Source organism: Myxocyprinus asiaticus, chromosome 42, assembly GCF_019703515.2.
Source record: "Myxocyprinus asiaticus isolate MX2 ecotype Aquarium Trade chromosome 42, UBuf_Myxa_2, whole genome shotgun sequence".
NCBI lineage: Eukaryota > Metazoa > Chordata > Actinopteri > Cypriniformes > Catostomidae > Myxocyprinus > Myxocyprinus asiaticus.
The window spans coordinates 20,574,837-20,590,134 of NC_059385.1; the positions used below are offsets into that span (position 1 = coordinate 20,574,837).

At 40.9% G+C, this 15,298-nt stretch overlaps 1 protein-coding gene across 2 annotated transcripts in view; it reads left to right on the forward strand.

Annotated features, from left to right (window-relative positions):
• The window catches only part of LOC127433007 (protocadherin-1-like), a 304,687-nt gene that overhangs the window by 202,931 nt on the left and 86,458 nt on the right, over nt 1-15,298 (forward strand). For both annotated transcript variants that reach the window (XM_051684592.1, XM_051684590.1), the window contains exon 3: nt 879-3,065. In XM_051684592.1, the coding sequence (XP_051540552.1) occupies nt 879-3,065 (2,187 nt within the window). The remainder of the gene's footprint in view (nt 1-878; nt 3,066-15,298) is intronic.

The window sequence follows — 15,298 nt, forward strand, 5'->3', positions numbered from 1 at the left end:
AACATTACCCTAGAAACATGGGATAAGAGATAAAATATAGACAAAATATTTTTTTTGTTACCCATGGCATGTGTGATCATCACTGAAGGACTTTTAATAATAATAATAATAATAATAATAATAATAAATGTTTTTATCATCATCAAGAAAAAAAGCTATTTGAAACAGATAACAATGACAGGAAGAGTAACAAAGACCATAACAGTAACAGTAAGATATATGCTACAACTTTAACATTCTAACATAACTGCAACTGAACAGGATTAATATTACCAGTTGTACAAAAACACAACAAAAAGAACAGTACTTAATACAGTGCTACACACAAATGCATTCTTCAATTCTTTAATAGATTTAAATTGTTTAATGCTCTCCAATTATTAAGCTGAAAGGTGAGCGGCAAAAGCATAAATAGGAAAGTGCATTTGTGAAAATGTTGACATGAGAGGGTTACCTTCTAAACACGACCCTCCCTCATGGGGGATGCCATGTTAGGATCAAATGACCAGCCGAATACTTCAAGTTTAACTTTCACTCATGATTAAATGAATCGTGGAAATTCTACAATGCCATTGGTTACTGAAAACTATAGCATGATGCTATAAGTGATGCTACATCTATGCCCCTATGTGTCAGTATAAGTCAAGACATATGCCATAATGACCAGCACAGCATAAACTTAAAATTACTGAGTGCACCTCAAATGCCCTATGTCTAAAGAATGTCGATTTGGGGTCCAGTCTTGTTAATTTTATTTTGTCTTGAGTATGTGTAAAACTAGTTTTGCACATTATATTGTTGTCTTAGTACTTAATAGATTGTCATTTGATTTCCATTCAGGTTGAGTTGTAATGATTTTTTGGTGTTTTCTATTGTAGGTGAAGGCTAATGATTCAGACTTGGGCCCTAATGGTGAGATTGAATACACATTACATCAGGAAATTGATCCTGTTCCAAAACTACTCCGGATAGACCGTTCCACAGGTATCATATATGTCAAAGGCCTGATAGATCGTGAGGAGATCAACAATCTCAAGTTTTATGTTGTTGCACGTGACAAAGGCCCCTCACCCAAAAGTTCAAAAACATATGTTTCTATTGATGTGATGGACCATAATGACAATGCACCAACAGTCGAGATTCGTGGCATTGGACTTGTGACCCATAATGATGGGGTAGCAAACATATCAGAGGACATGCCAGTTGGCACTGCAGTGGCACTGGTGCAGGTTTCAGATAAGGATGAAGGGGAGAATGCCGTGGTGACCTGTGTGGTTGCAGGTGATGTTCCTTTTCAGCTTCGGCCAGCCAGCGATTCCTCAGTGGATAACAAGAGGAAGTACTTCCTGCAGACAACAACACCTCTGGACTATGAAAGAGTTAGGGACTACCGAGTGGAGATAGTGGCAGTGGATTCAGGCAACCCGGCTCTTTCCAGCACTAACTCTCTGAAAGTCCAAGTGACTGACACAAATGACAATTCCCCCATTTTCTCACCAACCCTATTTGAAGTGGAGTTTGCTGAAGAGAACCAGCCAGGGGAAAAAGTAGTAGATGTAATAGCCTCAGATGCAGACAGTGGCACAAATGCAGAGCTGGTCTACAGCATTCTTGCCGACTCTTCAACAAGGGGGCTATTTGAGATTGACCCCAGCTCAGGTGAAGTACGTGCTCGGAGCCCTCTAGATCGTGAGCACAAGGAGCGATATGAGTTCCGTGTTACTGCAGCTGATAAAGGGGTTCCTAGTCACAGGGGAACTGCCACAGTTGTAATCAAGGTGCTTGATCGGAATGACAATGATCCCAAGTTCATGCTGAGTGGCTACAGTTTCTCAGTCTTGGAGAACATGCCTCCCCTTAGCCCTGTTGGCATGGTAACTGTCCAGGACATGGATGAAGGTGAAAATGCTCAAGTGCAACTTTCTGTGGAACCAGATGTAGGGAAATTTGTGATCCAGAATGGCACAGGCACTATCCTATCCAGTATCTCATTTGACCGCGAGAAGGAAAGCAGTTACACATTCCGGTTGAAAGCTGTGGATGGAGGGGACCCACCCAGGTCTTCCTACGTTGGCGTGACCATTAATGTCCTTGATGAGAATGATAATGCACCTGTTGTCACCAAACCATCTAACTCATCCTTCAGACGACTATCTCCAATGGCTGCTCCAGACAGTGTTGTGGAAGTAGTTGAAGCAGAGGACATTGATTCCGGGTCCAATGCTGAGTTGGTATATAGCATAGCAGGTGGAAACCCACATGATCTTTTTTACATCTCTCCATCTGATGGAGAGATCACGCTAACGAAGGAACTAACTCGCAAACATAGTGGTTTGCATCGACTGGTAATAAAAGTAAGTGACAGGGGGAAACCATCCCGTCATGCCATTGCCTTGGTACACATTTACGTAAATGAGACCATTGCTAATATAAGTCACATTGAGGCACTTGTGGGACACAGTTTGTACACCCCACTGGACATGGACATTGCAGGAGACCCTGATTTTGGTTTGGCTGCCCAAAGAAGCAACATTGTGTATGGCAGTTTGGCTGGAGTGGCAGGGGTTGTCACTGTGATTGTTGTGGTGGTCTTCATCAGACATCGCCTTCAGAGAGAAGCTAAGAGTGGTTACCAAGCTGGCAAGAAGGAGACCAAAGATCTGTATGCCCCCAAGCAAGGGCCAAAAAGTGGCAAGGGGAGAAAGGGTAAAAAAGGTAAGCCACCAAAGTCACCCAAACCTCTTGGAGAGGAAGAAGACGTCAGTCTTCAAAAGAGTCTCAAATTTAACCTTGATGGGGTTAATGACAGCCCCAGGATCCATTTGCCTCTGACATATCCACCTGGAAGTCCTGACCTAGGCAGGCACTACCGTTCCAATTCCCCATTGCCCTCCATCCAGCTCCAGGCCCAGTCACCATCTGCCTCCCAAAAGCATCAGGCTGTCCAGGAGCTACCTGCTGCCAACACCTTTGTGGGAACAGGAGGTGATGACAACTCCACTGGCTCAGACCAGTACTCGGATTACAGCTACAAGACCAATCAACCAAAATACAGCACAAAAACGGTACAGATCTTTATTTCTGTTTTTATTTGTGTAGTGCTTGCATTTACTGATAAGGGTCAAACCACTGTTTTCCAGCTTGGTGCTAAAATAGTGGGTGTTTATACTTGACTGTATGACTATATTTTCATTAGAGATTATATTCTCATTTTTTCAAGTGTGTTTTGGGTGAATTCCCATTAAAGCTCAAACATGCAAGAGCAATCAAGGCAGTTCATCTTGGCATCCATTAATTTGCTTGATAGGTAAAATGGCTCTTGTATTTCAACATGTTTGCTATATTCCCTGACCACCTGCTCACCATCAGAAAATAGTTTAAAATAAAATTTACTTACTGTTTAGTCAATCATAAAGATCCAGTCATGAAATGAGTTCTTTTCAATAGTTTATTCATAATACCATATCATAATGAGTGAATGTTCTCATTCGTGCTCATGGGGTTTCACTGTAATTTTTTGGATTGTGAATAGGGTATAAAATGAGTGTTTCCTAGAGCGCATGGTGTCTCTCTTGTCCTGTAATCTAGTCTAGTAATCAAGTGAGAGGGGCCAGTTTGACTTGATGCCACTATTTAAGGCAATTCCACCAGCCCCACTTAGATGCCAGTTCAATACAGTATGCTCACTTCAGATTGACACCAAGGAGGAAAACAGAAAAGCACTAGCTGCAATAATATGTACATTTTTGGGGTAGATTGAGTGTTCTCTCAAGAGAGAGTGGAAGTCGTTTCCTTTTCAGAGGCACATTACTGAGAACAACAGTGCATGGGTCCTGACTCCGTCAGTACCAGTCTGCTGTTTGATAAACCCAGCAGATGCTAGATGACAGTCAGGGCGAATGCAGGACTTCCAGACTCACTGACTAGGGAGAACATTTACCTACGGCAGCTCCCACACTGTGATGGACAGCATATAGCATGGAAGTGACAATAGACTCCAGCTATGTAGATTGTGTTGCATTTGTGTGTGTTGTTTTTGTGTGTGTACTTCCAGCTCTCTGCATACACTCATGTGATCTGCTTGTGAGAATATGGGTTAGAGGTTCTCATGCATGGCCTGGTTTTGAAGTATCTGATCAGAATCCCGGTCAAGAACATAAGTTACATAAATAGATATTTGTATCTGCTGATTGATAGGCGTATAAACATGGGACAGATGTTGACTCATGTGACATCTCCCGGCAGATGTGAACTCATGAGGGATCTCCCTCTACTGCTCCCACTTTTCCCCACCCAACCCCACATTAGACTTAACAGATTGACCAAAATATATAATTAAAATCCCAGCCATACTGAGTGACAGATGTGGAAAGTGAAGCGTGGCAGAGTGAATGGTAATGCGCTCACCGCTGATTCAGTGCGCGTGGCAATGTGCTCATGTGTGTGTGACAGCCTTGGCTCAAGCTTTCCCAGTTTAAGCTTTGATGAGTGTAAACACAGTGGCCATGTTTGCAGTTTATTGCCAGTGAGTATTGAACGTGATGACTGGCTTCACTGCTCCCCTTCCTGATCTGTAAAAAAAATCATTAAGAGGAGTTTGTTTGTTCGGAAAGACTTAGGCCTATACTGAGGTGTGAAAAAATCCTCAATTTACAGTGGCATGGCCTGACTCCATGATTAGAGATTTGTCAGAATGTGTAGCCATGTGATGTGTTTTTGAGTGTGGCCATGTGTATCTTTCACAGATCATGAATCTTTCCAAAACTCTCTCTCTATAACCTCTAAATGTGTAAGACTGGATGACATTTAGTGAGAGGATTGCATGGGCTTATCAAGTATAGTGCTGATAATTAGTTTAGTTATTGCCAATATCTAACACCATCTTTTGAAATGTGCCTCCCTCTCCGGAAAAGCCTAAAGTGAGAGACATGAGCACACAGAAAGGGATCAAAGGTGAGACCTTTCCAGTTATTTTTAAGTGGGCGTGATGAGAGCTTGTGAAGCTGTAAATCTGTGCTTAAATTAAATCCATACAATTAAAATTGCTTATTAGACAGAGATAGCACTCGGTTGCCCCTGACTATTCTCATCCAGAGTCAATGTGTTTTTCCCAAAACCCTTTGTCAGCTTGCTTTGACCATCTAGTGAAGCCTCCCAGTAGTGCAAAACCAAGTTAAAACTGTGGAGCACCTAATAGCAAAGCATTGTAGCTAAAAAATAGCTCCAAGCCAAGCATTTTTCTGATATCTCCACTCTATCTCTCTATCTACATATCTACCACACACTCCTTGTATTTTCTGACAAGCAAAGCTTTAAGAAGATCTACCATCAAAAATGTTGCCTTTCTTTCTAACATTCTTCCTTTCTCTGACTGTCCTTTTCTCCTTCACTTTAGTAAATTATGCACACTATATAACAAATTGAACACAACCAGCCCAGGCACAGAGACAAGCTAAAAGTGTAAATATTCAGTACCTTTAGAGCTCCCTGCTCTTTGCACTGTTGCTATCCCACTCTGTGATACTATATGAGGCAGCCTTGTTTCTGTGAAGGCTGCCTCAAGGCCCTTCCAAAAATCCCACATTTTAAGTATCTGCTCAGCCCAGCTTTGGCTAATATCCATAGCAGAATGCAGCTGTAAACCTCAAACCTGGCGCCCACCCTCTCAGATCCCCCCTCAGTGAATACAGTCCATAATACTCTCAGACTGCTCCTCATTAGAGCACAATACTGCTGGCACTCAGCTCTCTCTTTGCGGACCAATATACTCTCAGGTGCGAAGGTCTCACAGGCTTGTATGCGGTGTGAAGACAACTGCTGCACTTACGAGAATTTGAGAAATTGAGGCACCCCTTCAGCCTGCAGGGAAGAAAACTTTAGTAATTATCAACAAATACTTTGAAATGATATAATGTGGAGATGACTCAGACTAAAACAAGTGAGCACAATAAGGAGATGTTCACGTAGAAGTTGTTTTGTCTGTTTGCACTGTTTTTTATTGCTTTTCTTACACATATGCTAGATGGACGTCTTTGGCCATTGTGCCACTTCCGGCGGTTTTGCAGATTATCAGTTCATGAAAACTTTTCGCGCTGTTTCTCACACAATGCAATCTTATGACTATTATGATCTAAAACTTTCATAATAGCGCCTGAATGTATTGCATTACATAATCAACTACATTTAAAAGCTTTTTCAATTACAATCAAATTTCACAGTAGCTCAAATGATAAAGTGTTGCAGTTGCAATGCAAAGGACCGGGTACGAGTCCTAAAGAGAACACGAGTCTACACGTGAGGCGAAATCGTCATAAGCACAGCAAAATGACGTGGTTGTTTCAACAGTTGCTTTTTTTCATTTCACATTTGCTTTTATGACTCTTTTGGCTAGGTTTAGTTTCAAGGTTTAGGGTAGGGAGGTACAGTAAGTTCTGTTGATTTAAAACTCCATAGAACATTAACCTTAAAAACCTTATTAATGGATCATACAGTAAGCCTCATTCATCAAAAAGTCCAAAGCACGAGAACTCGTGGAGTTGGAAGGGAATATTAAAAGTGCCGAGGCAGAGCTGAAATGCTGAATGTCGTCTGATGGCCTCAGAGAATTGACCCTATTGAACTACAGATATAATACTATTTTGTTGTGAAAGAGAGAGAGTTTTGGCTATTCAGGGCAAGACAGTCATACTCGGGGGAGTCGGGGGACAAAGCAGGGAAGCTTTCGCTAGATATGAAAAGCAGAGAAAGTCTTTTTCTACTATTCCCTCAGTGAAATCTGCTGGTGGTGAATTTTTTACCTTGGCCATTGATATTAATAATGCTATTAAAGAATTCTATCTTGATCTTTATAGTTCCACGTCTTCGTCTACTGATGAAGATATTAGAAACTTTGTGGAACCATTAGAACTCCCTAAACGGACTCTGAGATAACCTTGGAGGAGTTAGGTGAGGTCATTAAGGCCTTGCCTACAGGCAAGGCTCAGGAGCCAGATGGCTTTGCTGCTCAGATCTTATGCTACAGAATTGGCTCCACTTTTGCTAGAAGTTTATATGGAATCATTAAAGAATGGAAAGCTTCCACCAACCATGACACAATCAGTCTTATCAATCAGGATCAGTCTGATACTTAAAAAGGACAAAGATCCAAGCGAGTGTAAGAGTTACCATCCAATTTCCCTGATCCATCTAGATGTTAAAATATAGTCAAAAATTCTGACTAACCGATTGAGTAAAGTTATGATATCTCTTATACATATAGATCAGGTGGTGTTTATTCAGGGCCGCAGCTCTTCTGATAACATTAGGCGTTTCATCAATATCATGTGGTCAGTGGCGAATGATCAGACTCTGGTCACTGCCATCTCACTTGACGCCGAAAAGGCATTTGATATGGTAGAATGGGATTATCTTTTTAAGATTTTGGAAATATACAGGTTCAGGAATACTTTTATTGGATGGATTAAATTACTTTATAGACACCCAGTAGCAGTGGTACAAACAAATGGATTAATTTCAGATTATTTTACTCTGGATAGGGGCACCTGGCAGGGTTGCCCTCTTTTCCCATTATTGTTCTTATTGGTCTTGCCCTGGAACCATTAGCAGCCACGATAAGAAGGGAAGATGATTTTCTAGGGGTGGCGGCGGGAGGTGTGGTGCATAAGCTTTTGCTCTACGCTGATGATATTTTATTATTCATCTCTGACCCTATTAGATCTACGACTTGCCTCCACAGAATTATTAATTCCTTTTCTAAGTTCTCAGGATACAGAGTCAATTGGTGTAAATCCAAAGCTTTGGCTCTGACAGCATACTGCCTAGTAACGGTTTTTCAGTCGGGCACCTTTCAGTGGCCCAAACAGGGCATTAAGTATTTGGGCATTTTATTCCCAGCAAATTTGTCTGATATTGTTAGAGTTCATTTTGACCCCTTAATAAAAAGGTTTTCAAGTGATGTGGGCAGGTGGGCTTCATTACATTTTTCTATGATTGGGAAGGTTAATGTTATTAGCCATTCTGTCAAACTAACCGGAGAAGTTAAGTTACACCCCATTGTCTCGCATTTGCACTCGGTGTGGACAAAAGTGTCCAGAGTGTTTAATTCGGACATTTATTTAAATGTTGCCTCAAGTATATGGCTGAACCCCAAATTATGTATTTGGTTCAACATTTTGGGATTCCCAGATCTCAGTTCTATAAGTTTTTACAGCTGTGCCACCTGCTCTGTACTGTTTTTGGGGGTAGTTTACAACCCCCTAAACGGCAGTTACTCAGGGAGTGGTGATTACTGCTTTTGGAAAAGTTCATGAGGCATCAGTGTATTACTCCCTGCTTATACAGAGTCTGGGGGATGGAAATTCAACTTCTCTTAAAGAGATTATTGGAGAAAGATCTAAACTTGGTATTGGAGGAGGGAGTGTGGGCTAGGATTCTAAATAACATCAAGTCTGCATCTAGAGATGCAAGGGTGCGCCTTATGCAATTCAAGATTTTACATTGGACCCCCTCTAGATTGTATATGCTTGGTCTTAAAGACATACCCACCTGTTGGCGATGTCAATCAGAAGATGTAGACACAACCCATGTCTTTTGGGGATGTGTTACGATCCAAGAATTTTGGTTGAGGATTCAGAGTTTTATGTGTGAGGTGTTGGGCTCTCAGATTTTATTTTGCCCCAGACTCTGTATTTTAGGTGATGGGGTGGTCATTAATATGGAGAATAAGCACATAAAACTGGGTCCTAACTAGCATTATGATCGCCAGATAGATCATTTTAAGGGGTTGGAAGATGGCTGGAACGCCCCCATTTCAGGAGTGGTGTTCGGAGATGGGCAGGGTGGCAGCTTTTGAAGAGGGGTCATCCAGAAGACTGGGGAATTTAGAATTTTATATATATATATTTAGAATTTTATATATATATAATTGTTTTTTTTTTTTTTTGGTTGTGTCTGTAATTATGTGACCACTGGGGTGTTGTTGGGGGTTAAATATTGATTATGTTTGTATATGTTTTGCTTTTCTTTATTTAATAGATAAATCAATAAAAAATTTAAAAAAATAAATAACAAAAAAGTATTAATATCATCATATTGATTTGCAAATATTTTGCCACAGTCACATAATTTTAATGAGATCAGTCTTTTTAAAAGCAGGTCTCACACTTTTTTTTAGGTCAAGAATAAGATCGGACCCTAATATGAAATTCCACTAGACCTACAGCTACAAAACAGCATCCCACTAGCATGCTTGTGTCAACAGTTAATGCCATAAAGACAACTGGGTGGGTCAAATATGCATTCTTGTTTGTACAGAGTCTCTCTAGAGGGTCTCCCTGGGACTAACGAGTCTCTGCAGACATTTACGGACTGACTGGTCTTGGCTGACACTTCAGAATCGATTGACCTGGACAAGTGCTCAGGGATTTAGTGCAGTGGACAGACATATTCCAAATGAGTAATCTCGTCAAGGGCAGCAGAAGCGTTAAGACTGTGTTACCACTAAGGACAGTTTTCAGTTCCTTCACAGCCATATATAGTCGAAACCACATTTTGGCCAAAAACTAACTTAGTATGTCCAAACTGGTTCTTCTGCCAAAATGATTTACTAGATATCAGCATGCCATTGGATCTCTACTTCAAATAAATGAGGCCAACATGACATTTTGAGTCTGAGCTAATCGATTCTCATGATCTTGACAAGCACGCTGGGATGAGCCCTGCAGAATAGACACAGTAGAATTAGATTATCTCTCTCTCCCTCTCCCTTCATCTCAAAAGGACACTATTTCAGAAACTTGAGGCTCAAGTAGTGGAAATGCCTGCGTAAATTGTCATGCTTTTGGTCTGGTCCTTGTGTTTGCGGTTAGCAATTTCGATCTATCATTAAATGATTACCTGTTAAAGGGATTACAGCCACTACCCAGGGCAGGAGACAGTTTCACTGTCACCGTAAGAGATGGCTAATGCTGTTGAGCTTTTCGACAGCGAATCGCATTACACCACAGCAGAACACAGATGTGCAACTAATGATAGTGTCATTGCAGACAAGGATGACAATAATGATAATGATTATGGTAATATCCAAGTGTTCGCAGTCAGATTCATTTCCTCCCAAATATATATCTGCACACAACCACAAGGAGATTGATTTATGGGAATGTTGTCTTAGAAGCATGTTTCTTCATGCATGTTTACATTTAAGTGATGTTGTTTTTTCCATGGCACCAGAGGCATTGCATCTCTGATTTAATTAAATTACCTTCTTGCTTTCGATATGATGATGTCACGAAAATATGAATATAGACAGTGGCATTCTCTTTCTCTCTTTATCTGTTTGCCTGAGTGGATGAAAGGCTGTGGCAGTTGTATTCAGTGCCCCTGTCTCATTTCACTGCTGGCAAGAGCACATTCTGTAAGCCACCAGCGGTCAGAGCCACACTTAAAAGTGAGAAGCTCCTTTAGGCAAAGCTATGTTGAGGCTCAGCTCCCTGATGGCATTGCCTTTAGCTAAAATATTTTATCACCATTCATTCCAGCCTCCTTTACCTTCCACCAGGCAGATTAGTGCTTTTATCAATAAGCAGCTTAGCGCCAATGCTTCTCTCAATAATGTGCTACACCATTTCACTCTCACCGCTTTAACTCATAGATGCTCCTTTTTTCCATCTTTCTCACCTCCTCTCTGAACTGTTTTGCTTGTTTTCTTTTTACTTGGATAGTGTACTCTTCTCTCAGTTTTTGTTCAGTCTGTCTTCTGTGTTCTTTCTCTCTATGTCTCACTTTCTTTTTCACTATGCAAATATGAATTGTTATTTTGCTCATTCAAAGGCCAATCAGATTTCTGAGGTGTCAGTAATGAAGTGTCTCATTCTCTGATTGTGATGAAAAATAAACATTGCATGATGTAATTGCCTTGTCATGGGCTTTGAATGTTAACTGGGTGGCACATTTCTCCATTCAGCGTGTTGCCATGGAGAAACAGGCAACAGCTCTGCATTAGCTGCTGATGCTTATTTGAAAATATTGATGATATTAAAACTGAAGACATCATAAATAAAGAAGGCAAACAATCTCCTGAGGACTGAAGATGCCCTGAGCCACATATATTTTCATTTCATTGATATGATTCTCTTATTTGAGATACTGAGAGGGTCTTGTTTTGTCATCACACCATCAATACTTTTTGTGAGCCCCCACCAGTCTTCAGAATACACTACCTTGCTCAGCCAGCTTCACAAGAAGTCCATATTCAAGATTCTATAGGCATATGATAGGTTTTGGTGAGAAACAACTTTGAAATGTAAATAACTTTTCAGTGAAAATTTTGATTCATGTTCAGGAGTGATGTAATAGAAGTTTATTCGCAGTGACTAGCATATGCACATCAGAACTTGTGTTGTTTAGAACTAAATTAAACAGGTGGGTCCTTTTTTAAGCTTTAAAGTGAGTCACTATCAACTGCCATTGTCCTGAAAAGACAGAATGGGGATATTTGTTTAACATGTCCTTTTGTGTTCTGCATATGAAAGAAAGTCATATGGGTTCAAAACAACAAGAAAATTATGTCAGAATCTTCATTTTTGGGTGAATTATTCCTCTAAACAACTATGTAAAGAGCATGGCTATGCTGGTCCACCATCTAGACCAGCACCAAACCAGCATAAAGAAGGGAATCCCAAACAACATGGAAGCCATTCTACTGCATTATCAAATGACTCTAAGACAATGAATCCACTCGATCCATTTCAGTGGACACAGGTCTTGGTCTCGCCTTTGGGTCAGTGGGAAATTTTGCACCGCAGAGAACGAAACAAGGACAAAGGCCTCTCAGACAGCTCACCCCATTATAATGGTAGAGAGCTGCATGATATCCATTTAGCTCCATTAGGGAGGTGTACGTTCTCACACACACTCACACCTTCACAGCCTTGCAGTGGTGTGTTGTTACACTTACAATCAAGCTTCATTATTCAGACGCTTCATTCATACATAATGCAAGTTACAAACTACCAAGAGAAAACACTGTTTCATATTTGACCATGATATGTGTCGCTGCAGAAAAGAAGCCTGGGGCCAGACTCAGCAGTGCTTTACTTTTACAAACCTACTGTTAATATCACTTACAGTACGTATACTCCGATCATGAGCACACTCTGCATTAGAAATGATGCAGGGCACACTGTATTTTTATACGGATGACGGATGACAGGAAATCATACAGTCCTGCAGCAGTGGCATGCAACTTTCTCTGGCTTTGAGCTGTCTCTGACTTAATCATGCATCACACCCTGGCAAAAACAAGTAAATACAACTAAATCAGTCCTTCAGATCCAACAGTCATCGTCAGAGGCCTGTCAGTCAAACCCTCTCGACAGCCCCAAGACGGCCTCACTCTTATACTGAGATGTCAACATGCAGACTCAACTCCTGACCCATCAAAAACAAGTCCTAATAAGATCTTCCCTCTTTATCTCCACCCCTGAGGAAACTGCAACTTTGCAGTTTTTGGGGAAACCAGCAAAACAATTATGTTTAAATTGTTCAACCCACATCTTCTGTGACAGGTGTGTTTAAGGCCTACTTTAATATGTGATGCTTCAATGCAATTTGCAGTTGTGATGAAAAACATAAATTTTCTTTTGTCCTGGTTTGGAGAATAATCCACTTAATTGAAAATCCTGCAAAAAACAAGAAGTGAGAAACCACAAAAAGTGCCGGGGAGATATGCTGTTGCATAATTCTCTCCCCTGCTTTCGCTGGCTGGCATGAGCAGTGATCATTATTTTTCTCTGCCTTCACCCCACTGGGAAGGTAGGATATTAGAATATTTCATGAATATTGAGCTCTCTCTGGCTTTTTTGGTAGTGGTGGAATGATGTTCTCTGCTGTTTCATGTTGGCACTAAAGGAGAACAAGGCTTAATTGCATAAGTCTATAAAATGGGGTGAGAGAGGAGAGGGTTCTGACAATGAGAATTGTTCTGATGTGCCTTCTTGTATTAGTCTCAAAAGCTAAAGCATCAAGCCGAATGTATTCCAGGATAAAGGGGAAAAGAATGGAGTTTTGATGTCTCTAAGATTTTATAAATATTACAGTTTCATTTTCTGTTAAAGCATGGTTCTCTGTAAAGCTGCTTTGAAACGATGTGTGTTGTGAAAAGCGCTATACAAATAAAAATTGACTTGACTTTTAAATGTGTTCCGACACAAGTGCCCTGCAGAATTAGTCTTCAATTGTAGTTGTAAACTTTTTAGGTTGAACTTAACCACGTGGAGTTACATGCTCAAATCCCTCAGCGACATAGGAACGGTACATTTGCAATTTTATATTGGTCTGTGTATGTGGTGTTGATTTCTATTTAAATGGATGATATTTCTTACAACATTGATTCTGGAAGCTACCCCCCCCCCCCCCCCCCCCCCGGTATTAAATAACATGGCTGAACTTGATCCAGATCCAATATTTTCCACCATGTTGGAATCCCTTGTCTGACAAGAAAAAAAACAAAAAACGCCTTGGTGTGAAAGAGAGCTAGAGAGAAAACGAGAGACACACACACACAGAGAGAGAGTCTACTGCAGTCTAATCCATCCATTTTCCTGTGGTAAGAGATTCTTTGGGTGAGTGCCATAAAGCACGTTTAGAGATGATTATTTGCATGGCAGTCTTATGCTCTTTTCTGAATAGAAGGCATGTTTAAACACAAAGGTCACTGAGGTGAGAGGGAGAGATAGCACTGGACAATGCACCAGTGATAATTATCTGTCCAAAAGCACTTGTCTGGATGATGAAATCCAATTAAAAAACTTTAAAAAGCCAGAAAATGTTATATAAAACCAGGAGAGTTGATGAGCACAGGGTAGCCTGCAAGCCAAAGGAGGAGCTTGGTCATTAGCTTGAATTTCTTGGCATCAGACCTTCATGGACATGTGTGGTTTGAGTTTTTCTTGCCCTCTCTTTCAAAGTGGAGACATGAGCCGTGCACCTCGACTATACACCACAGGCACACAGCAATTACTGCACTGTCAGCACGGATTACACAAACATCTGATCTCTTTCACTCATGTTTTTCTGTTTCCATAATACAAGGAAGATAATTAATGATAATAACACATCATTATCAGCGTTATTTCTATGACTGTAATCAGGATGCAGAGCAGATGCCCTTATCTGCAGCCACTGACATGGTTCTCAGTTGTCCATTATGCTCTTGGATACACAGAAGAATTCAGGTTAATTATCTAGCTGCTTGAAAAAATTCCCCGTTGGGGTTTGAACTGGTAGCCAGCGGGTCACCTGCTTTACCATGCACCATAACAGAAAGGAAGAGAGATTCTGTGTTATATTAAGACATTGCTTTACATTGCTTTGGCGATATTGCATTTTGGATAGTGACGTCATTTAAAGCTCCATTGCATTTGAATTTAAAAGACAGAGAGAGAGAGAGAGAGAGAGAGTTTACTGCAGAAGCTGTGCTCTGCCATTCATTTCACACCAGTGCTTTTGGGTGGTCACACAATACCAGTAAATGAGTTTATCCAATTCTGCCGGCAATGCATTCTGGACTGCTACCTCTAGGTCTTCCTCACATCCCACAGTCATATCAGTCCCTGCTGGGTGGAGAGAGATAATGAGAGGATATAACAGAGAGAGAGGTAGGGTTTTTAGCTGTTATTGCCACCTCTGTTTTATAGAAAAATCATCTTGCCCTGTACTTACTCTAGGGCAGGGTCAGATGTCCTGCTCAGTATGTTTAAGAATTTTGAAAAGATCAGTCATTTAACCTTAGGTCTAAAACAACAATCTTTTCCATTTTGTTGAGTGTAAATAAACTATTCGGCCCGGTTAAAGATGATCAACAGGATCCTTCAGAAGCTGTGTACAACAGGATTGAAGATATCTGTAACAGATAAAGGACAGGCAAGGAGGAGGTGGCAACCGGCTGAACAGTAAGCATAAAGTTGTTGGTCCTCATGTATTCAGATAGAAGACAAAAGCAGGCCTAACACAATCGTAAAACCTAACTCAGGTCCACATACAAAGTCATAAATCTTACTGATAAAAACCACGCCAAAATCAAACAAAGGGAGTCCAAAACAGAATACAAATCCCATGAAGCCTTTCTCACTAAAGGATCTAACTCTCAACTCCTATTGGATGAGGCACACAACAGAACTGCCCTCAACCATGATGTCATCGGGAGTAGAAATAACTCTGAGATGCTTCCGGGATTTGCTTCCAGCAACTTTGCTCGCCGTATGTAGACGCAGCTCATCGCTGCTCTCAGGTGTAGCCTCGT